Source organism: Geotrypetes seraphini, chromosome 16, assembly GCF_902459505.1.
Source record: "Geotrypetes seraphini chromosome 16, aGeoSer1.1, whole genome shotgun sequence".
Taxonomy (NCBI): Eukaryota; Metazoa; Chordata; class Amphibia; order Gymnophiona; family Dermophiidae; genus Geotrypetes; species Geotrypetes seraphini.
The window spans coordinates 24,649,358-24,675,152 of NC_047099.1; the positions used below are offsets into that span (position 1 = coordinate 24,649,358).

General features: G+C 42.7%; 1 protein-coding gene across 1 annotated transcript in view; it reads right to left on the reverse strand.

The window, feature by feature from the left end:
- The window catches only part of DNAH2 (dynein axonemal heavy chain 2), a 511,463-nt gene that overhangs the window by 312,389 nt on the left and 173,279 nt on the right, over window positions 1–25,795 (reverse strand). Inside the window, 6 exon segments of the mRNA XM_033923769.1 lie at window positions 1,676–1,893; window positions 4,181–4,319; window positions 7,817–7,997; window positions 8,102–8,184; window positions 10,731–10,887; window positions 23,860–23,963. Of these exon segments, the coding sequence (XP_033779660.1) occupies window positions 1,676–1,893; window positions 4,181–4,319; window positions 7,817–7,997; window positions 8,102–8,184; window positions 10,731–10,887; window positions 23,860–23,963 (882 nt within the window).

Sequence of the window (25,795 nt, forward strand, 5' to 3'; positions counted from 1 at the left end):
TGGACACTTTGGAGGAAGGATAGAGTGGGGAAGAAAAGATGTTGGTCACCTTGGCAGGTCGGGAGGAAAAGAAGAGATGACAACCACTTGGTGGTTATAAGGAATGGGGAAGGGACATTTTGGACATAGGGGAAGCATAGGGGAGATTCTGGATTAGAGGGACAGGGTAAGATGATAAGAATTTCAGCCACCCTGTGGGGGGAACTTGGTTCAAGATTTGCTTAGGGCAACAGATACCCTTCAGTCAGTCTTATACATTTCATTGCTATTTAATTTTGATATCACCAATGGCACTTTGCATATTAGACACTACTGTAGATGAAAAAAGACACTGGTTCATGTGCAATATCATATGTAATCAAAAAGCAACAATTGGGAACAAAATAAATAAATAATTAGCCCTGTGCAAGTTAACTATACTCAAAATTTCAGGGCTTCATCTCAAAAATCTATATTAAAAAGACAAATTAAATAATACCACCAATGTGCTGAACACATACATATTTTTTTTTTTTAATTTTTATTTATAAAATTTTCATTCTTACAATAAATGAATAGCATAATATTTAATTTATAATAATTATAGTTGTATGTACAATATCATATCATATATATTGAATCCCTTTCCCCTGTTATTTGTGTTTTCATTTTTTCTCATATTAATTTCTATATTTCCCTCCCTAACCCTATATTATTATTATCAATGTGTTAAGATATCTGATCTTTAGAATATTTTGTCAATGGATCCCATATTTTCTTAAAATTTTTTATATTTCCTTGTTGTAATGCCAATATTTTCTCCATTTTATAAATGTGACACACCGAGTTCCACCAGAATGTATAATTTAGCTTGGTATAATCCTTCCAATTTTGTGTGATTTGCTGCACACATACATATAAACTGTGAAAGAAGTGCACCATGCCAATTGTTTTTCCGTTTTATCATTTTTATTCATTTTTCATATAACAACAAGTGTATCATAAAATTCATACAATTGCATTAAGTATACACTTGATATTTCCATAACTTACTGTAAATACAACATATCATTATATAATCCTTACTATAATTTTAGACATCATATAATATTTAATAATTATATCAACTATTATTCAATTATAATCCCTTTCCCTCCCCTTATTTTGATAGTTGCATACAATATAACAAATATTATGATAATTTATTGATATTTTGTGATAAAGAGAATAAACCTACCCACTCCCTTTATCAAGTATCTTATTATGGGAAAAAATTATATCAATCATTGCAAAAATCTGTTAATGGTCCCCAAATCTTCTTAAACTTATCAATATATCCTTTTTGTGTTGCAAATGTATGTTTTTCCATTGAGAGGAAAGGACAACAGAGAACCATCATCACACTTCAATTGGTCCCACCACCACCAAAAAACATTATTTAATGCAATCACTTATCTGAACAAATGGGTGGTGATGCACTAGAAGTCCAAAAACTATCGACACTGAGCACTTCTTTCATAGTTTACGCGTATGTGTTTCAGCACATTGGTGGTATTATTTAATTTGTTTTTTTAAGATAGAGTTTTGAGAAATTTTGAGTACAATATCATATGTGACAGTTAAAGGTGGGGGAGGGGGGGAGATGAATTTTAGAATGAATACAGTTGATAGAAGAGGCAAGAAGTCCCAAACTTGCCTTCTGTATCTTTAGGATCTTGATGTTGTCAAAGCATTTCTTGAGGTGGGGCTGTACGGCCTCTGGATTACGTGACTGGCCCAGAATCTCCAGCAAATCATCATTGGATAGGAAGTAGAATCGGGGGAAGATCTGACGTTTGGTCTCCAGGTACATGTCCAGTGACTTCTGGATGCTCTCCAAGACAGCATTCATAGCTGCCAGCTTTTCCAGGACACCTTAAAGGCAGCATGGAAGATGAAAGTCAAATGTAAACCAGTATCCATGGATTACCAATTATATAGATCATCAGGTGACAGGCTGAAATGAAGATCACAGTATGTAGGTAGCATAGATTGGATTGGTCAGGTTCATATTTCATATCTGCCGCTCCTTCCACCTACATGTTTTTCCTTCCTCATACTGTACACTCTTATAACAAAACATGATTGTTGTGTGGTCATTGACAGCAATTTTTTAAACATCAGAATAGTACTAAACAGATAACACAGAGAAATCAAAGAAACCGTTTTGTCATCTCAGTACCTCCCTCCATCCTTCTTTCAACCCTTCCTAGTCCTCAGCCAAGATTAAGTGTCACTATTCTCCAAGGATTAACAGTTATTGGCACATAGAAACACGACAGAACATAAAATCCGAAAGGCCCATCCAGTTTCCCCATCCAAAACATCCTCTTCTCCCTAAGAAATCCCACAAACTTGTCCCACACTATCTTAAATTCAGATGTAGTCTTCATCTCTACCACCTCTACTGGGAGACTGTTCCAAATACAGTGGTACTTTGGATTACGAGCATAATCCGTTCCAGGAGCATGCTCGTAATCCAAAATGCTCGTTTATCAAAGCGAGTTTCCCCATAGGAAATAATGGAAACTCGCTTTGATAGGTCCCCCCCCCCCCGAGGCCAGCAGCGCTGCTCTCCCCCTCCACGAGAACCAGCATTGCTCCCCTCGAAGGCCCCCCCGCGATCCGCAACCCCCCCGCTGCCATCGGGCACCCCCCCGCCGCGACCTGAGGTCCCCCCAACCCACCCGAACCCTCTTCTTACTTTTCTGTAGCCTCCGCAGCGGCACCGGCATCAGCATGTCCTGTGCGTGGTGCCTGAAGATCTGCTTCCTGTGCTGGGCCTGAGAGTTCACGTCGAACGTGAACTCTCACGTCGAATGTGAACTCTCAGGCCCAGCACAGGAAGCAGGTCTTCAGGCACCGGCACGCACAGGACAGGCTGATGCCGGTGCCGCTGCGGAGGCTACAGAAAAGTAAGAAGAGGGTTTGGGTGGGTTGGGGGGACCTCAGGTCGTGGCGGGGGGTGCCCGATGGCGGCGGGGGGGGGGGGGGTGCCGGATCGCAGGGGGGGGGCGCTCGCAAATCGAAGCGCGCTCGGTTTCCGAGGCGCCGATTTTGCGAATCTTTTGCTCGTCTTGCAAAACACTCACAAACACTTGTAAACCGAGGTACCACTGTATACTGTATACCACCATTTCTGTAGAGAAGCATTTCCTTAGATTATTCTGAGACTACCACTTCTTAACTTCATCCTACACCCTCTCCTTCCGGAGTTTTCCTTCATAACTGGCTTATTTCTTAGATTCCAGGCATTAGAGCCTTTGCTCTTAACTTTGGGGTCATCCCCAATTTTCCAAGTCATTTATCTGCATAAATAGCTGTGCAAATGGAAAAACTAATCTAAAAACTATCCTCCTAAAAGGACATCCACAGGTCAGAATGCACATATTCTGTGCTACATTATAGACAGCATTCATATGAACATGCTTAGGTAGGGTAAACAAAACAGCACATATTCTTGGCATTTTCTAAAATATATTTACTATTTTAATTTAATGTTAACATTTATAGTCTGTTTGACCACCAAGTTCTAGGCGGAATACATTCAAATAAAATAATATTCCTTATAAAATTCAAAATACACTAAATTCAAAATATAAAATCCAAAATCCAATACATGAATTAAAACCTCATGGTACAAGACTCATTATCGAAAATATTTTTGAAAAAGACAAATTTTTACTAGGCATCAAAACCTCATATAGGGCCTCTTTTATCAAGCCAAATAGCATGATTCGGCACGATAAATGCACTGAAGCCCATAGGGATTTAAAGGTCTTCAGTGGATTTGCTGGGCGACCCTCACTAGTGTGGTTTGATAAAAGAGGCCCATAATCCACTGGCAGTCTAATTTCCAGAGACAGAGAATTCCAAAGTTCTGCTCTTCTTCCAAGCACAATTGTATTAACAGTTTACCCTCCTTCTAATACCCACACAAATATTGTAACGTGCGAGGTGCATGGGGTGCTTTTATCACTTGCTCTTTTTCAGAGGGAAATTTTCTTGTGCAGTTTTCTATTCAAAATTAGCTACATGGTAAATGCAATTAAAGTATCCATGTATTTTGCAGCAGCATCCCCTCTGTGTGCTAGGTTTATCTCACCTTACCTGATATGGCATTATGTCCTATGATGGTAAAACTGGCACAAGCAGGGCATACCTGGGTGATGAGTGCCCCGCAGTGCATTGTTGTCTTTTGCCAGCCTCTCCATGATGCTCTTCCAACCTTCATTGATTTTATCAAACTCGGCAGACTCTTGTGGTAGCTGCTTGCGGATATCTTCCCCAAGGAAAATGTTCTGCAGGCCAACAGCAAAAAAGTGGGAGTGGTCAAGATCATTCTCTAGGTGTGAATCTCCATGTGCTGCAAGAAATCCACTTACCTGTTCTGTCCATGGTGGTGGGAGGAAGCCAGGTTATTGTCCCCCATGTGTGTCAATGGTGCAGAAGCAAAAAAGTACACCTTGGAAGTTGATCTTGGACTCATGCACATATGTGAAAAGCAAAGATGCTAACCTGTTGCAAGTGTTTCTCCATGACAGAGGCTATGATCAGGGACACAGGGAGGCACAGCGCCAGGACAGAACACCTCTTCTGTACCCAGTTCTGAATATAAGTGGCCTTTCTCAGGTATAATGGTTGCCTTATTTCTCCAGTTAGTTCCAAAACACAAGGAGAAGTGCAGCTTCCGGGAAGATGGGAAGACATGTATGTTTGATTAATGCTGCTCTCCACAGAAATACCTATACAGGCAAGCAATCTTCCTTTGTTCAGCAATAAGAGTATATAATCAAGCACATAAGTGGGTGACTTCTAAGTTCAGAGTACTTATTTTTATAGACAATGGGATAATTGATTTTTATTCAGTTCACTAAGCACTATGTATCTGTAAATGGACTAATGATGAAATGTTTGAAGAAGGTTGATATTGAAAGTGAAAACCTTAACATTTTGAAGTCTATTCACTCATAATTAATTATTCATTTAAGTCTTAGCTCTTTTTAATTGGACCTTGAATTTGCACTGTCAAAGCAAACCCAAACATCCCTGTTAGCTGACAAGAAAACATGGCACCTTATGATTGTTAATCTGTATTAGAACCAATTGATCTTGAAGAAGATGAGCAAACACCTGCAGGAAATAAAATATTGCCCTGAGCTCTTTCATTTAGCTTGGGACCAAGCTTTCTGTTTGAGGGGAGAGCTGAGATGTATTCCCAAACCAATTGAAACACTGAACCTTATATTCAACTGGTTAAGTTCTGAATATCGGCACTTAATCTGACTCCGCCCCTGGAACACCTCTAAAATAGCCGTTGAAAGTGCCTGGTTAGCTTCGGAAATGCAATTTAAATGACCTGTTGCTTTTCTTGGCCATACAAATCACTTTGAATATCAGGCCCATTTGCATTAAGTACAGAATAATATTCTAATTACTGAAAAAAGGAGATCCAACAGATTTGAAATTGTTGCACAATTGCTTTGACCCACATGCCAATGAGATTCTCCTCAAGATCGTTCAGTGGAGAATACAACCATATCTGAAATGAGAACTACCTGAAGAAACCTGATGCCCTTGAATTACAGTGCTGGAGAATAAAATTGTATATACCATACACTGCCCAAAGAATAAAATAATTGGTATTGGAGGAGATCAAGCCTAAGTATTCTGTAAAAGGTTCAAACTTTCATACTTGAGACACAACATGCAAAGAGAAAGATGATCAGAGAAGCACATCATGCTTGGCAAAGTTGAAGGTCAATGCAAAGAAAGGACCACCTATGCAATGTATTGATACAAAAACAAGAGCTATGGATGCCAGTCTATTAATGATTTGCTGCATGACTGAAGACTGAACACAGTTAAGGGCAACTAGACAGAAAGTCATCATGAGTCAATACCAACAGTGTTCTAGTGCTGCAAATAGGATGCCTTTTTTGAGTGAGTTCTGATATCCACACTAACACAGTCTGAAGAAAAGGTAAAAAAGAATTGTGATTAAAAGATAATGGGTGCAATGGTGTGCCTAAGGGAGGTGCAGAAATAGGAAGCTGGTGGGACCCAGCAGAGAGGAAGGCCCAACGCCGGCAAGAGCAATGAGTTCTGAATGTTGTACTGCCGACAGTAGGGGGTGACAAAGAGAGGGTGGGGAGGGGGATAGAAATGCTGCACCCAATTGGAGAGTAGGTAGGAGGGAGAAGGAAGACCAAGGAAGGGAGAGGAAACGAAAGAAAGATGCCAGACTATGGGAAAGGAAGAAGGGAAAGAAAGGAAGGAAAGGAGATACCAGAACATGGAGGGGGAGGAAGATATGCTAGGGCATGGAGGGGAGGGAAGGGAAGGAAACAGAGGCCACACTAGGGAGAAAGAAGGGAAGGAGCGAAAGGAAAGAAAGCAGATATCAGAGCATGGAGGGGGAAGGAGAGATGGAAGGGAAGGGGAGGAGAGAGATGCCAGGGCATGGGGGGGAGGGAAGGAGACTGAGATGCCAGACCATCGGGAAGGAAAGGAGATGCTAGAGCATGGAGGAGAGAGAGATGAAAGGAGGAGAGATATTCCAGGGCATGGGGGAAGGGAAGCCAGACCATGGGATGAGTTGGGGTGGGAAGGAAAGGAGAAGGGAGAGATGCCAGAGTATGGAGGAGGAAAGGGGCAGAAAAAGAGGGCGGATGCTGGATGGAATGGAAAGTGAAGAGAAGATGAGGAAAGCAGAAACCAGAGATGACAAAAGGTAGAAAAAATATTTTTTTCTTGCTTCAGAATATGTTATTGTAGCTGTATTGATGAACATTTATAAACAGAAAATGGAAATAAGATAATCTTTTTATTGGACTAATTTTAATACATTTTTACTAACTTTTGAAGATCAAAATCTTCTTCCTCAGGCAGTGGCATACCAAGAAAGGGGGGGGAGGGGGAGTTCTGTCTTGGGTGCAGCTCCTAGGGGGTGCTCCTTTGATATCTTTTTATATGGGGGGTGTTAAAAATGTTTGGCCCTGGGTGTCACATACTCTAGGTATGCCACTGGTTGGATGTGCTGATTCCGTTAAAATTTAAGGTCCCACTATGCGTTCTCAGTCTGTGCTGGGCAAAAGGTATAACATGGATTGCAGCAGCCATATAATCTAACATCTGCAAATAGGTTCTGGCTGTGATTGTTGGAGGACACTAAACCTTCTAGATATTAATGTATAAGTTTCAGATATCTGTCTTGCAGCAGAAAAAGCATCACGACATATACAATAGCTCCCATCAATAGAATATAAGTTGTCAGTTGAAAAGCTAACTTTTTGAAGTTAATGAGAAAGCCTAGGCTTTAAAGGAAGGGCAGAGTTTGATTTCTGAGGGTAACAGTTAGAACTCTTCGTGAAGCTGTCAGAAGCCATTCATCAGGATAAGGAAAAACCTGATTTCTTGCTTGTGAAGATGAACTGGCACAACTACTAGGTATTAGGGAAAACCCTAGGGGCTGAAAACAGAGAGCTTCTCATTATGGTTGGTGTGCGGAAGGATATATTATGTAGGTTCCCTCCCCTCTTCCCAACCACCCATCTAAGAGTATTATGCCCTTTCTGACCACCCCACCCAACAAAACTGTACTCTTCTTCTGGATCCCTCCCAACAAGATTATACTCCCCCCCTTCTAGACCCTCTAATAGGACTGTACCTCCCCTTTAAGTTTTAACATTCAACAAGCATGTAAGATGGGCTACAGAAGGAAAGGCATGCATTACACAACAGTTGAGTCCAAAGACCAACATATAACAGATACATCCTCCCTTTCTATGGCCCTCACCTCAAGGTACATCCATTGCCGCTGCACAGTTAGAATCATCTCAATGACTTCCAGGATGAGGGAGAGGCAGCGCTCCCAGTGATCCACCTCACGCTCAAAGGCCTTCACAAACTGTGAGGCCTTCATTGTGGACAGGCTGACCTGATTATCCTCCAATGCTTGGAATACATCTTCAGTCCCCCTGCACCCAAAAAATAAAGGAAAGGTTGTTAGAAGTGGCCTCTTTGCTCTTTATAAACTATGGAATCAACTTCTTTCCTTCTCTTGACTGCACTCCAGACTTACCTGAGTCTGTAGTGTCCTTTATCCTTGTATGGGACAATGTCCATGGTTATGATTTCCCAAGTCGCTGCAATGGCTTCCAAACTCTATCAAGAAATGCCCCATATAAAGTAAATCAAACAAGGTTGGAAATGGAGCTATCTCAAACATTTTGGCCTGGATTCTGTAACTGGTGCTATTGTTGGTAGCCGCCGATTGTATGTCAGTCACAAGATGGCACCAGGTAAGAATCACATCTCCAGCAAAAGGTAGGCACCGGAAATGTAGGTCAGGATTTTCCTGGTCTACATTTTCGGCGCCTATCTATGATGTGAATCATGTCTCTGTAGGCGCTTTAGACCATCTAATGCCACTTCTGGCACTAACCATGCCCACAGTGGCGTTAGGCATCCTAAAGCATCTTCAGAAGCGCAATTATGGTGCCGATTTTTTAGGTGCCTTGAAACTCAGTTAAAAATGTCATTTCAATGGTATATTTTACTGAATTAGGGCACTGGTTATAGAATCTGGGCCTTTGACTACACCTACACTACCATTTTCCATGTTTCTAAACTTTACAGCAATTCACTATTGTTTATTTATTTGGATTTATCTCAGTGTTATCACAAGGTGAGTTATACTCAACTATGATAGACATTTACTTGTCCCCCAGAGGGCTTAAAATCTAAGGGGCCAATGTTCTGCCTTCAGTGGATATTTAGTGCCACACTCATGGCTGTCCTGAGGGTTGTGCAAAAAGTTCAGTTGTACAGGGCACAAGAGAATCAAGGTGTAAGAATTGTTTCCCAAACATTCAGCTCTGCAGCGCAGTGGGTAGGGCAAGGCCACTAGGGGTGTGTCACGCAGAGTGTGATTCTGGCTCAAGACACTCCTGCCAGTATCTTTCTGGGTAGCATCACTGAACATAGTTAGGACCTCAATATTCATGGTCCAACGTGCATGGTCACCTATCTAGAAAGAAGAGGTTGAAGATCAGTTGTAAATGATAAAAGTCTTTAATCACCAATTGGTACATTCTGTATCTCCAACTCAAGCTTCTGACTACTGAGACTGATTTACAACTCTCTTCTACTTTTTCTTCCCCTGTTGGATACTTCAAACTGTTTGCCTTATTGTTTTTTGGGACGGTTAGCTATCTGGCACCAGCAATGAATATCAGTAGTACCTGGATAACTTCTGGGATTGTCTTGTCTCCACCCTTGAATTACCCATGCAATAACTGGAAAGGATTGGGACTTATATACTGCCTCTTTGTATTTTTTATCTGGGGCAATTGAGGATTAAGTGACTTGCCTAGGGTCACAAGGAGCAGCACTGGGATTCAATCCCACAACCTCTGGGTACAGAGGCAGCAGCTCTACCACTAGGCCACTCCTCACTTCAGAAGTTGGTGCTACTTGGTTAAGCACAGTTAAACATTAACAGATGGGACAGCCGGTGTGATTTAACCATCCAAGAGTCTCTTCTAGCCTACACAGTGGACACTTAAGTGACGTTCCAAAGACAGTGTCATTTGAATTTTGGCTTCCTTAATTATTGGTTTACTGCTTTAACCATTAGGATACTCCTCCACTCCATATTACAAGAGAGATGCAAAATTGCATAGCTTCAAGGTTTCTGCCCCATGACTATCTAAATCTGAGGACTGTGATTTGCTAAAGATCACATAGTGAATTGGTTGAACAGGCACCTGAGTCTAAAGATGTACAATCCGTTCTCATTATTCAGGGTAGTATGGTTCCCCAAAATGTTCGTGAACCGCAAAATCGCAAATAACGAAACATTGAGTCTATGGGAAAATAGAGGTTAGGTTCCTGCATGGGACAGCACTTAAAGTTCCTGTAATTCACTCTCTGGTTGCTTGGAAGCCATATCTGGAAGTAAAGCCCGACTGCAAAGTGATAGTGAAAGTGTAAAAACTGTTTTTTTAAAAAGCGCCGGTCTGTGAATATGTGAACACAGTGGCGCGAATGGGGAATATTGGTTGCAACTGCGGATAGGTGAAATTGTGCATCGTGAACATGTACTAATGAGAATGGACTGTAATAGATCTATGCTTTCAATGCTGGGTCACATAGTGAGTGTGTGGCAGTGGTGAGATTGAAACCTAGCTCTACAGATATTACAGCTTTGTATCTCTTCCAGGTAAGAAAGACATTCTTCTGCTGGAACACTTTCTTCTGCTTATGTACATTGCTGGAATTATAAAGTTCTGTCTAAGTTCTTATTCTCCTTCCTTTAAGTTCTCCCAAGCTACACAAACTTCAGAAGTGATTAAGTCAGTCCAATATAGTTGCAGTTCCTGCAAGTTACATGTGAAAAACTCAAAAATCCTGTCACAAAAAAATGCAAACACAATTCCTAATTCAAAAATATTAAGCAAAAACATTTTCTTGTGATTATTAAAATTCTTCTAAGAGGCTAATATTTTTATCTTGTTCAGCAAGCTCTGTAATGCATACAGTATATTTGAATATTTTGTGATGGGACACTGCAGATTTTTCACATATAAGCTAATATTGGACCACCTTGATCAGACTTATTTTCTGACATCTAGAGCAACTTCTGTATATGAAAGCTCCTAAATAAGTTGTATATCGTCCACTTCTTTATTACTCTAGCTATACACTACCTGTTCTATGTTGAGCTCTTTGGCAGCTGCAACAGAAATATCATTGATCTTTCCTGCATGCTGTTCCAGGCCTAATGCCACAATCCTCTCCAGTGTAAAATCATCGGCAGTCTGATCAAACACCTTCTGAACCTCATTCTTCACCTGGTTCCAGTGTCTAGGAAGAGCCAAACACAAGATCTGCTAGAGGAGGGGTGTCATTAAACATTATGCATCCAGTATTGAAAAGATTTGAGCTCCTCACTTTGATCTCCTTGAAAATTTGGGGAAAGGGGGATTGTGACTAGAGAGTTGCGCGGGGACAGAAATCCCACCCGTCCCCGCCCGTTCCTGCCAGGATCCTCTCCGTCCCCACCCATCCCCGCAAGGAATTACCTCCATCCCCGCCCGTCCCCATAAAAAGCAGCAATTACTTCTGATAGGATCATCAATTCCACAGTTTCTTTTGTGTTTGCGCTGCTGTTTTCCTTGTGGAATCTCTTTGGTGGAACCCTTTTTTTGTTTTGTGTTCAGGTAATTAACTTATAAACCCCCTCTTTTACTAAGGCTGACATGTCCATTATATTATATGGATGAACCCTGCTTCCAAAGCCTTCCATTCCCATGGGAGTCCCGTTGGCTAGAGTGGGGTCCCCGTGGGAGTCCTGTGAGCCAGAGGGGGGTCCCCGTGGGAGTCCCATGGGTTAGGGGGGATTCCCGCGGGACTCCCATGGGACCCGCGGGATTCCCAAGCAGACCTCTAATTGGGACACAACCACACTCAAAGCAGTTTATATATATATACAGATGCTATTTTGTAACTGGGGCAATGGAAGATTAAGTGACTTGCCCAAAGTCTCAAGGAGCAGCCTTGGGATTTGATCCCACAACCTGTGGATGCAGAGGCAGAAGCTCTACCACTAGGCAATTCCTCATCTAGGGCCAAGTGCCTAAAGTTTCAAGTTTTATTAAGGTTTGTTGTATACGCAATATCATATACTTCAATGCGTATAACATTTTTTATACAATTGAATACAAATTATATACGTTCTAATACATAACTGATACAGAGGGTGAGGGGGATGAACTACAATCTTTAAAGAAAGAGAAGAAACATTTAGGGAAGAACACATATGGTGGGAACACAAAAGAGAAAAACACACAAACAAAAAATGGGGATATAAAGGCAGAAATGATCATAGAAAAAAGAAGATAAATTTGCAGCCTACTTGTAGTTCTAATTAAGATCTAAAAGATTTAGGGGTCCTTTTATCAAGCCGTGCTAGTGGGGTTAGCGCGTCAGACATTTCTTCACACGCTAACCCCCGCGGCCGGCTAAACAACTAATGCCTGCTCAATGCAGGCGTTAACGGTTAGCGCGGCAGGCGGTTTAACGTGCATTAAACCCCTACCGCAGCTTGATAAAAAGACCCCTTAGTGATTGGTAAGTTAAGCTATCTATATTTCGAATGCGTCCTTGTACAGGAAGCTTTTTAAGGAATGCTAAAGACACACAAAATGAGAGTCAACAAGGGTGAATTTAGGGCAGGAAACAAAAGATGGGAGCTTAGCACTGATTTTCAGTTTAAGGCTCAGAAATTAGACATAAAAATCTAGGCAAATGAATGGCAGACTTTAATTTATTTATTGGACTTTGGTCACACCATTTCAGTAAATTAGGCTTCTAAATTTGGCTGAATATAGGACACACATTTAAGATCCTAACTTAGGGGTATAAATTTAGGAACTCAGGTTTTTTGTTGGTTTTTTTTTTTTAAATATCAGGCCCCGAGTCAGCAGAGGTGAGAGATGCAAGATTTCCTCTTGATTCTGAATCAGAGATGTTGGGTGATCATCCGGTGGGAGTGTGTGGTATACTCCAAATGCGTCTTTAAAAAGAAAGGCCTTCAAGCTATTTTTAAATTTATCAAGTGATGAACTTTCTCTTATATAATTTGGTGCTGAGTTCCAGACGGTAGGGGCCGTAACAGAAAAGATATTAGTACGCATGGTGCCAATGTGTCTTAAAGAGGGAATGAATAACAGGTTTTGATAAGAAGAACGTATTGTGCGATGGGGGGTGTGGGGGATTAATAACCTGTTGATGAAATCAGGTAGACTGGAAGTTATGGTTTTATGTATCAGTAACATTATTTTATAAGTAATTCGATGATCTGTGGGAAGCCAATGGGCGTTAATCAAAAGTGATGTGACGTGATCAAATTTTCGAGCTTTTGAAATGATTTTAATGGCAGTATTTTGAATAATTTAGAGGCGTTTTATTTCTTTCTTAGTGATGTCTTTATATAATGCATTGCTATAGTCTAGACATGAAACGACTAGCGAATGAATAAGAGTATTTAAAGAAGTTTGGTCTAATAAAGTAGAAAGAGATCTAATCATTCGGAGGCGGTAAAAACATTTCTTGACTACTGAACTTATATGATCAATGGAATGAGAATTTTCCGTCCAGAATTAACTCCAAGAAGTTTAATAGAAGTAACTATTTGAACAGGAACAGAGTTTATTGTAATAGGGACGGAAGAGGAGAAACCATCCTTAACTGGGAAAATCATTACTTTGGTTTTACTGATGTTAAGAACTAACATATTTTTTTTTTTTTTTGTAAATAATTTTTATTCTTTTTTAAATTCTTACATCAAGTGAAATACATGAAGAAACACTTGAAATTATCAATAAATGTTCTTACATTGTAAATTAAAGAAACCCTTTATCAAAATTTTATATCATATTTTTGTTTAACCAGTGACAGATTTGATTCAGTTTCGAATTGATGGAAGAAATATCTGCGGGGTTATCCAGGTTAACGGGGTGGGTAAGTTGAATATCATCCGCATAAGCAAAGATAGAAAACCCTATTGATTGCCCTAGTGTGATGACTGGAGCGAGGAAGATATTAAACAACAAAGGTGACAGAATGGAACCTTGTGGGATCCCATAACTATTAGAAAAAGTATTAGAGGAAGAGCCGTTAAACTGTGACGGTGACTCCAACAATAGGACAGTGTGGGGCAACGTAGCCAGTGCTAAACAGACTTCTACAGTCTCCATCTCGTAAGAAGGATCAGGAGCAATTATGTGTACTTTATACCACATTCATATAAGACCAAAGGATCATCAAGCCCAGTCTCCTGTTCAGTGGCCAATCCAGGTCACAGTACCTCACAGAAAACAAATAGTAGCTGCCGATTGTCTCTTCACATGAGAAGGACCTTTGGCACAAACCATTGGAATAAAGCTGGCACAGCATTGAAAATAGCTCTTTCTAGTTTATTATGTTGGACTACAGGCCTTGTGTTTGCTACTGAAGAAAATGTGCTTTCCATTCTATTCTTTAAGTTAGTTGCGGTAGATGAGTTGGCTAAGTTGGTTTGACGAAGCCACCATTGTAACAAGAGATGTACTGATTTGGAGGAAGATACGGTATTCTCTTGGTTAGGGGTTGGTGAAAGCTTGTTACTATTCTTTTTAAGACCTTCCACAGATATCAAAGACTGGTAGGGAAGTCAATGTTGTGTAAGACTTGGTGCAGGTAAGATTTTATAGTGCAGTTCTAAGTGCCTGGATGTGGAAGTTGTCTCCATGCTTTAAACCGTAAAAGTTCATGCATCAGTAGAGCTATAAGATCCTTAGGTGCTGAGCAAGACTGCAATATGGATCTGATTTTTTTCTTTTACCTTGATTCAGACATGTCAAGGTGAGGTCTTTATAAATTTGTTGAATTTTGTATAGGAAAATACCTCAGGAGGCTATTCTGGTTGGGAGATAGAGAGCCAATATTAACTGGTATAAAGGACCCAGTGATGGCAGCATTGAGCACTTTGCGGTGAGAGGGATATACTCAGGTGACTGCTGTGTGGACAGTTCTCTGGTGAAATTGGACTATTTCTTTATGTTCAGGTAGTTGTAGTACTGGAGGGTGGTCAGCCGACTGCAAAATAGGGGCACGGTCAGGGACAAAGTGTTGTAGTATGCAGATAACAGCAGAGGTAATAGACTCCTGAGGAGCTATATTTGGCTGCATCTGAATTGCTGGCTTATGCAGGGATAAGGCATCTTGATTGGAGTTTTTGCTGTTTTGGCTAGAGCCACTCCTGAAGGGAGTCCTGGAATGAAGCATGTCTTTTTGTGGTAGTCACAGGAATCACTAGAGTAGTTTTGATCTGGGGACCATTAGCAGACTTTTGTAATGAATGATAACATTTTCCCAAAGTAAAACATTGTTAGGAAGGGATGTGGGTGGGTATTATTTTATTCATCTCATAATATATATGAATTTCTCAATATTTTTGCTGTATTAGGTTGGTATTTCTGCAATGGGTGGGGAGGGGATGGGAAGGTTTTCTATTTTAAAATTAATTGTTTTACATATTTGATGTATTACATAATATTCAAGATATTATAGAATATGATTATAGCATGATATGTTGTATTTTAAATGTTATATTAAGGAAAATCAAGTGTGTATTTATAAGATCATATGTCTTTTTCTGTTACACTTGTAATATGTAAAAATGAATTTAAAAAAATTTAAAACAAAAAAAAAATTTTTTTTTAAAAATCTTTTTTTATTTTAGTGTCTGAATGTTTATCAGAGATTCCCTTGTCAAAATTGATGTTCTTTGATGCAAGGGAACTCGTTTCTTCTCTTTGTAATTACAATCTTACACCACACATCTTTTACCCTCTAACCCAGAGGTGTCAAAGTCCCTCCTCGAGGGTCGCAATCCAGTCGGGTTTTCAGGATTTCCCCAATGAATATGCATGAGATCTATTGGAATGCACTGCTTTCATTGTATGCTAATAGATCTCATGCATATTCATTGGGGAAATCCTGAAAACCCGATTGGATTGCAGCCCTCGAGGAGGGACTTTGACACCCCTGCTCTAACCGTTCCTCCAAATCATTCACCCTAAGCACTCTACTGCTTAGACCTCTCTGACATCCTAAATTTCACTCTATCCATCAGACACCCTACCCTAACATACTATCTCTATCTCTCACTTACTCTCTCTCATCTACTATCTTTCACTTGTTCTCTCTCACATACTCATTGACATTAATCAATCTTTCTCATTTACTCATTTGCAGGCAGATCACACACATTACCTAAGTATGGCAGGGCGCACAAGAAGTGTGAAGACTACAAGCAAGATTGGCATTCCCTACACAGAGGTGATCTGGGAGGTGACCTCAGCCTACACACAGACGGAGGAGAACGTAACACTGGGGAAGGAGGTCTCCGTGCAGACCGAGGCCATCCCGCGGCAGTTCAATACGGCCTCTACACAAACAGAGGAGGACGTCCAACAGGAAGACGTCATCATGCAGGAATTACAGAGCCTCAGGGAGGAGGTGAAACGCCTGAGAGACATTAGAGATGACGAGGCCTACATCGATGAACTAGTGCAGGAGCTGTCCCACATCACCGAACAGACCCGTGACAGGTCCCTCACTGAGACACCAGGGCCGTCGACGCCGAGTCCAACTGTCGGAATCCAGGAGATGGCTGGAGACACTGACTCCTGGCAGTTAGTGACCTCCTCCACAGGTAAACGTAGGAGAACCCCCCCCCATCTACAATTTCTTCACCTTCTTATTCTTTCTCTTACCAGGGTAGCTCCACTTCGACTCCACAACTCAACCTGAAGAACAGATTCCAGGTCTTGTAAGAAGGGACTATTGACGTGAAGCAGGAAGAGCCTACCGACGTTCAACAAATGACCCCATCTCCGGCCACAACAGATCGACCCCCCCAAAAGAAGCGCAGAGTAATAGTCATCGGGGATTCCATGCTGAGAGGCACCGAGGGACCAATATGCAGACCGGATATGCAGTCGAGGGAGGTCTGCTGCCTGCCAGGAGCCAGAATACGGGACGTGACCGCCAGACTTGATAGAATTCTCAGCCCCCGGGACCACTTTCCCATGCTGCTCATCCACGTCGGAATTAATGACACTGCCAGGAACGTGCCGGAGGACATAGCCAGAGACTTCGGAGCTCTGGGAGAAAAGCTGAAGCAGACAGGAGCACAGGTAGTATTCTCTTCTATTCTTCCTGTTAGGGGCAAGGGAAGGGACAGAGACGAACGCATCCTGAAGACAAACAAATGGCTACAACGATGGTGCCGAGAATTGAACTTCGGATTCCTAAATCATGGAGAGGCACTACAGGGACTCCAGGGACCAGACGGACTTCACCTGACCAGCAGAGGTAAGAACGTCTTCGGACACCGTTTAGCCCGCCTACTTCGGAGGGCTTTAAACTAGGTAAGTCGGGGGAGGGTACCCACTTATATACCAGTGCAGTAAGAAACAATCCTGATGTGGTGATCCAAAACTGCGATTCTAAGTCCGAGGTAAGTACCCTCACTGCTAAAGGTTCACTAGGAAACACTTTGAGTCAGATAGGAATCTCTGTACAGGGGTTTAACAAACGCACAGAGTGGAGAGCTATGTATGTCAACGCACATAGTTTAGGGAATAAATTTCTAGAACTGGAAACAGAAATTGTGAATGCCGACCTAGACGTGGTGGCAATATCAGAAACATGGTTCACGGACTCCCATGGGTGGGATACAACTATACCAGGATACAACCTGCTTCGACAAGACAGGAAGGGTAAGCTAGGAGGAGGGGTAGCAATTTACATCAAAGAGAACATCAAGATAACCAGGATCACAGATGTTAAGTACACCAGGGAATCCATCTGGGTCAACCTGGCCAGAGGTGGAGAAAAGTGCTTGTACCTTGGTGTGGTATACAGACCTCCAAGACAAACAGAGGACAAGGATAACGAATTGATTGAAGACATTGAAAATATTACTCTACGGGGGGACACTGTTCTGCTAGGGGACTTCAACATGCCCGATGTAGACTGGAACACACTCTCAGCGACAACTTGTGGTAGCAGGAGGATTTTGACGTCCATGATGGGAGTACAGCTCAAACAAATGGTACTAGAGCCCACTAGGGCCGAGGCCATCCTAGACCTCGTACTTACAAACGGCGAGAGTGTCTCGGAGGTCTCAGTGGGAGAAACGCTAGCTACCAGTGACCATAACATGGTATGGTTCAACCTCAGGAAAGGTTTCCCTAAATCACAAACTAAAACGAGGGTACTCAATTTCCGGGGCACTGATTTCGCACGTATGGGAGATTTCGTCCAGCAGACGCTGCAGGATCAAGAAGCAACTGATAATGTGGAAGCCATGTGGTCAAACCTGAAATTGACCCTACACGAGGCAACTATCCGCTACATAAAATTGGTACATAAACAACAAAGAAACAAAAACCCCCAATGGTTCACTGAAGAGGTCTTGTACCTCGTCAAGGAGAAAAAAAGAGCATTTCTTTCATACAAACGTACGGGAACAGGTGAAGCTAACATTGAATATAGGGCCAGGTCTGCAGCAGTCAAAACAGCAGTCAGGGAGGCCAAGCTTGCAGTGGAAGAAACTCTAGCAAAGAACATTAAGAAAGGGGACAAATCCTTCTTCAGGTACATTAGCGACAGGAAAAAAAACACAAACGGGATAACACGCCTCAGAACACCGGACGGGAATTACGTGGAAACAGATTCCGATAAAGCCAAACTACTGAATGAATACTTCTGCTCGGTTTTTACCTGCGAGGCACCAGGGAAAGGGCCACATCTGGAAGCAATGTCAAGCGCGGAAGACCCATTTCAGAATTTTGAGTTCACACCAGCTGATGTCTACAGCGAATTGTCAAGACTCCAGGTGAGCAAAGCCATGGGTCCAGACGAATTGCACCCAAGAGTGCTCAGAGAGCTGTGCGAGGTCTTGGCGGAACCATTAGCCATGCTCTTCAATCTCTCCCTAAAGAAGGGGAGAGTCCCCCTGGATTGGAAAACAGCGAATGTTGTTCCTCTACATAAAAAGGGTTGCAGGGCAGAGGCTGCGAATTACCGACCAGTGAGTCTCACATCGATAGTATGTAAAATCATGGAAACACTAATTAAACGTAAGTTGGACACGATCTTGGATGAGGGGAATCTTAGGGATCCTAGTCAACATGGATTCACTAAGGGTAGGTCGTGTCAATCCAACCTCATCAGCTTCTTTGATTGGGTAACAGGAAAGTTGGACTCAGGAGAGTCTCTGGACATAGTATACTTGGATTTCAGCAAAGCTTTTGACAGCGTCCCACACCACAGGCTACTAAATAAGATGAAATCAATGGGGTTGGGTGAGACGATAACTGCATGGGTCAATGATTGGCTGAGTGGTAGACTTCAGAGGTGACCAGCGGAGTGCCACAGGGCTCGGTCCTTTTTAACATATTCATAAGGGACTTGACACGAGGGCTACAGGGTAAAGTAACGTTATTTGCCGACGATGCAAAACTGTGCAACATAGTAAGTGAAAGCTTTTTACAGGATAGTATGACACAGGACCTTCGTACGTTGGAAAACTGGTCCTCGACATGGTAGCTAGGCTTCAATGCTATGAAATGTAAGGTCATGCACCTCGGTAGCAGAAATCCGTGCAGAACTTACACCCTAAATGGAGAAACATTAGCCATGACCTCAGCAGAACGAGATTTGGGAGTAATCATCAGTGCAGACATGAAGGCTGCCAAGCAGGTAGAGAAGGCCACATCCAAGGCAAGGCAAATGATGGGATGTATCAATAGAAGTTTTGTCAGTCGGAAACCAGAAGTCATAATGCCGCTGTACAAAACCATGGTGAGACCTCATCTGGAGTACTGTGTGCAGTTCTGGAGGCCACATTACTGTAAAGACGTGATTAGAATCGAGTCGGTTCAGCGGATGGCCACTAGGATGATCTTGGGGTTCAAGGGTCTCTCATACGAAGAGAGACTGAGCAGACTGCGGCTCTACACTCTGGAGGAACGCAGGGAGAGAGGGGACATGATTGAGACATTTAAATACATCACAGGACGTGTCGAGGTGGAAGATGTCATCCTCTTCCCCAGGGGACCCTCGACCACAAGAGGGCATCCGCTTAAACTCAGAGGAGGGAAGTTTAGTAGTGACACCAGGAAGTATTTTTTCACGGAAAGGGTGGTAGATCACTGGAATAAGCTTCCGGTGCAGGTGGTCGAGGCCACCGGCGTGCTTGACTTTAAAAGTAAATGGGACATGTACGTGGGATCCCTACGTAGGACGAATCACTAGCATCTAGACTTATCGGGGTGGGTCAGTAGAGTGGGCAGACTTGATGGGCTATAGCCCTTTTCTGCCGTCATCTTTCTATGTTTCTATGTTTCTACTTACTGTTGGTGGCATGGAGGGAGGAGAAGGAGGAGGAAGAAAGGTGGATCTTGTATCCTGATCATGCTGGGCATGAGATCTAGAGCCCCCGACCACGATGTGCACGATATTTGCTTGCTGTGAGGTATGTTTCTGAGCTGTGTCATTGCTCTCCATTAGTTGTGAGGAAGGTTGACTCATACATAAAAAACTCCCACAAGAGACGCTGCCATGAAGCGTTTAAAAGCGAAAGTGAAAAAGAAAACTGCAGATCATCCGGCTGAGAGCAGAAAATAATAAAGGCTATTAAAAAAGCAACTACCTGTACTTGTTGAGAATACCATTGAGAGGAGAATTGGAGGCTATGAAGTACTTTTGGTTCATCCCATGGATGTTAAAGACTAAGAGGGTGGAGGGTGACAGGAACGCATGCTCAGAGATTCAATCACCAACATCTCTGAGCTGAAGAATTATTCCAGCACCTGAGGCTCCTTCAGATAACATTACCTCTGAATGTTCTGCATATCCCTAGTAATAGCAGCAGCAGAGGTTGTCATGGCCACGGAGAATCAGGTTATGGACCTGCAGATGAAACCGTCCAACTTTGATGCGGTGGCCCCAAAATAGCCCCGATGTTACCTTGGTTTTCTCTCTTTTTTTGTTTGAGTGTTTTATATACCTCTAATTTTCTTTATTTTTTTTTATTTGTAACGGAAAGAAGGATTGCTATGACTGCTCTGGACATCTAGAAAAGGAAATCTGAAAGGAAGAAGAGCCCTAATGTGAGGAAATGCCTGCATATGCTCAAGGCAAACCAAAGGGTTTATATCCTGAACTAGAATATGAGGAACGACTCAAGAAACTGGGACTGTTCTCCCTTGAGAAGAGGAGGCTGCGAGGGGACATGATCGAGACGTTCAAAATACTGAAAGGCATCGATAACAGAGCAGGAAAATAAATTATTTACATTGTCCATCGTGACACGGACAAGAGGACATGGTTTGAAGCTAAGGGGGGACAAGTCCAGGACAAATGTCAGGAAGATCTGCTTTACGCAGCGAGTGATAGACGCCTGGAATGCTCTCCCAAAGGAGGTTATTAAGGAATCCACTGTGCTGGGATTCAAAGGCAAATTAGATGCACATCTCCTTGCGAGAGGCATAGAGGGATATGGGTGACTAAAACTACATCAGGTGTATACCTGACTGGGCCTCCGCGTGTGCGGATCGCCGGACTTGATGGACCATGGGTCTGATCCGGAGATGGCAGTTCTTATGTTCTTATCTGTCAGAGGACATCACCATACAGCGTACCTGGATTCTCCCTGCCTGTCTCTGGAAAACAGTTTGGACACCTTGGGGGACTTATCCAGGTAGAAACGACTCCTGCCTAGATTAAGTGCCACTATAGGTAATATCGCTAAAAATCCAGACAGTTCACCTTGGCACAGTCTTTAGAAAAATGTTGTCAACTATGAGCTTAATACTGTGGACACCAGGCATTCAACAGACCACATCTATATGTGATATTATATGGAGTTCTTTACCTGCAAGGGACATTTCATCGCAGCCACATTGAAATGGCCGCAATGAATTCTCATCCATCCTGAGTGGACTGTGAGGATACCAATGCCACTGGAATTATTGTCAAATATAAACAAGGGGTAGCGCTTAAAGCAATTCACAAAAATGAGCGATAAAGAGACATGTGTTGAAATGCAGAAATCACTCAATTGTTGTGCTTATACGTAAGCTGTGCAGATGATATAGATGAGTCTACACAAATTATTATGCTCAGAATCATGGAGGGGGGTGCTGGGGATAACCCCGGAACCAACTGCCTCACTGCCCAATCATCGCATGTGGAGAGTAGACAACATATTATATCATGTAAAAAGAGACTCAGCAAACTTATCTGTTAGCTTGCAGGTCCCGACGTGCACGTTTTGCCCCTGCCTCAGGGGACCAACAATGACACTTAAGAAACAAGCTGTGACATTTGTCTTTCGCTTTGTTGCACGAGACAAGTGCTGTTTTTAAATCTTTAAGCCCACCGCATGATCGTTTTTCCATATATCATTGTTGGTCCCCTGAGGCAGGGGCGAAACGTGCACGTCGGGACCTGCAAGCTAACAGATAAGTTTGCTGAGTCTCTTATTAAGTTATTAGACGTTCACAACAACAAAAATTTTTTTACATGATATAATATGTTGTCTACTCTCCACATGCGATGATTGGGCAGTGAGGCGGTTGGTTCCGGGGTTATCCCCAGCATCCCCCTCCATGATTCTGAGCATAATAATTTGTGTAGACTCATCTATATCATCTGCACAGCTTACGTATAAGCACAACAATTGACTGGAATTATTGTCGGCAAGAAAAAGCAGCCTCCCATTGGCCAGCCAGAAAAGCAGTGGGACTGAGGGAATAGTAGTGGTGGGTTTGTGCAGCACTGAAGCAGCAGTGGCAGTTTAAGAGGGACGATGGCAGGAAAGGAACAGCTGCAGTGTTGATGGCAACAGTAGCGATAGTAGAGGAGTAGTGGTGCAGAGCAGCCCTGGTAGGGAGCAATTCTCTTCCCTCCCTTTAAAGTCCTGATATCTGCGGATGGCCAGGTCCAGGGTTGCAGGTAAATAAAGGAGTGGCAGAAAAAATAATTCCTGATTGGAAGTTAGACAGATTGTGGACAGGGAGGAGAGGGGGAGGGAAGAATATTTTTGAGGGGTGGGGGAGGAGAGTTGGGGGGCATCACCCTCCCAAATGATGATTCTTCGTAGCTGTTCTTTTCATGGGCCAATTCAGCGGCTGAAATGGCCGCCACAAAAAACAGCTGCGTTGAATCATTCCTAGACCCTCCTGAAGAACCAGACCAGCTCCTGACTCTAGGTATAACTCAAAAATCAATGTAATTTGTCAAACTGCATGCTGCAAGCTGATTGCTAGCAGCAAGAAGACTTCTGTACACTCAGTTTCTGAGGATGTAGATGTCAGGTTTGTTAGTGGCCCCCCCAATGTATGGTTGGTGGGGTCACTTGAGAGGCGCCCTGACAAACGCCCGGTCCCAGGTTCAGTTCCCTCGCTGAAGATTCACCAGGAAGTAGAATCAAAGAGGCACAGCCAGAGGTGATTGCATAAAGAATATATTATAGAAATAGTCTTACAGAAAAGCAATATTCTGAAGCATTACAATAATTAAGCATTACAATTAAGTAGAGAGCAAAGCAGTTTCCCTGCCTTACAGAGTCCAGAAGGAAGTGTGAAGTTTCAGGGAAAGGCAGAGAGAGAAAAAAGGGGGGATGGGGTGATGCTTCGTGTTCCATAGATAAAGAGAAAGATAGACAGAGAAAGAGAGAGCTCAAGAGATAGAAGAGAGGACCAGAGTGCCAAGAGCCAAGAGATAGATAGATTGATAGCGAGGAGGATTTTATAGCTTGGAATCTTATTCTGTGTATAGAAACTATTGTATGTCCCAGTATCCTGTTTGAAACAATGGTTAATTTAATTGCTAAGGAGGGTGTGATACTTGCAGGCATGCTAGATGGGATTAGTCTCTGGCTTCTTTGTCCCATTCAAGCAGCCTATCTTCTTGATGTGTACCTGGACCCATTGTCCTAAGCACCCTCTTAAACAGACATTAACACCTTTTAGCTAGTCATGATTCAATCAGGGCTACTTAAAACAGTTTCCCTACCCTCAGGGTCTATCTGCATTCACATGCTAGAGTCAGATTGATATAATTTCCCATAGGCCTTCGCTGACATAAGTAATGCCAACTACAAATGCTGAATGATAGCGATAGCTAGGCTGACAGTAGACTGGAATCACTACACGATTGCTCTCAGCCAATAAGGAACCATGAGACATTACTAGGCTTACTTATATAGTGTCTCACCTTTCTCTCAAAGCCTGGCTTCTCAGATCTGTAATAAGGGGTAAGGTCCTTTTAAACTGATCAAGCTTGTTTTTAGAGCTTTCCACCACCTCCCAATTCTTCTCCTTTTAATAAGGGAAAAAACAGATCTGTAAGCTCAAAAAGATCATTCTGCGCAGTTTAACAATACATTGACATATTTTATTTATTTATTGGGATTTATTTACTGCCTTTTCATGAAGAGGCTCACCCAAAGCGGTTTACAATACACTGAATAGTATTTTCCCTATCTGTCCCAGTAGGCTCGCAATCTAACTGCAGTACCTGAAACAATGGAGGGTTAAAATGACTTGCCCAGTCACGGGGAACAGGCTCAGATCGAACTCATAACCTCAGCGAGCTGAGGCAGCAGCTCTAACCATTGTCTTTTATTTATTACGCAATGCTTAATAGAATAAATCACATAATTGCAAGGGATCAAAGCTTTAGCCACCAAATGTAGCTACACCTCCAAGCCAAACGTTACAGCTGTGATAGACTACACTAGTGATGCAAATGCACAATCAGAGAAATTCTATAACTTGGCACCCAATGTTACACGCCAAAGGGTCGATTCTATGTTTGTCACTTAAAACACCGGCGCTGACTGATGCAGTGCTAAGCAGAATTTTAAAAAGTTAGGCACACTGTATAGAATCACACTTTAGGTGCATCCTATTTATGCCAGGATTTTCTTGGCATAAATGCCTGCACCAAAGTTGTGCGTATAATGGCCCATCCTATATAATAAAAGCTTACCGGTGCATGCGCATTGAAAACTTCGTGATCCCTGCCGCTGTGGTGTGTGATCCGTGGCCGTGTTCCATTTTAGAACCCGGCGGCAGGGAACATTCTGGCCACTCCCCTCCTCCCGCCCTCACTCACCAACCACTGGAGGAGCCGGCCATATTCGGCGGCTTGAGGAGACGGAGCAGAGCGGTAGTGAGATGCAGGCATGAACCCTGAGCGCGCCTGCCTGGTCCCGGGCTGCCGCCGCCCGAATGATGTTGTCAGCTCGGTCCAGAGCTCCCCCATCTGCCACAGAAGTGAAAGGCAGGTGCGAGTCCCGAGCGCGCCTCTCTGGTCCAGTGCCACCGCCCGAATGGTGCCGTTGGTTCTCGCGAGACTCCCGGGAGCTGATGGCACCATTGCAGCGGCGGCGCAGGACGGCATGCTCAGGGCTCGGGCCTGCCTTTCACTTCCGCGGCAGATGGGGGAGCCTGCCGATGCAGCGCTGGACATTCGGGCAGTGGCACAGGACCAGGTTTTACAAATTTTGCACTTTATTTCTGTTTCAGTTAATGTGTGAAACTTGACACCACCCATAAGCATAACCATCATCATTTTGAGTGAAATCAAACAAAGAAGCTTACAGTAATGCGATTTCTCTTCATGAAGATTTAGGTTGGCTCTCTCAGAATGCTTTTATAAAACCCCTCTGTTTCTCCACCCGTGGAAACAAAAATCCCCCCAAATTCTTCAAGGGCCAGTTCAAAGAGCTTAAGAACTTTTCTTAAATGTGTAAACTAGAAGAAATACCCTTGAAAAATCTTTATTCATTTTCAAGGCTTACAACAAGTGTATAATATTCAAATCAGAAACATTTGTAAACAAATCACTTGACAATCTTACTTATAATCCTTAAATTATATAAATATAAAAGAAACCCTTCCCACCCACCCATTTATTAATACTAGAATAATTAACAATTATTATCTTTCCCAATCCCACCCCCCCCTATACCTTATCTAATACCAAGGTGTTTAAGATGTCTGATCATTAGAATAAGTAATCAATGGCCCCAAATCTTTTTAAACTTATGATAATTTCCTTGTTGCATGGCAAGCACCCTCTCCATTTTGTAAATATGACATGCGCAGATGCTCAAGGCCCAGCAAGAAGAGGAAGCAGATCTTCA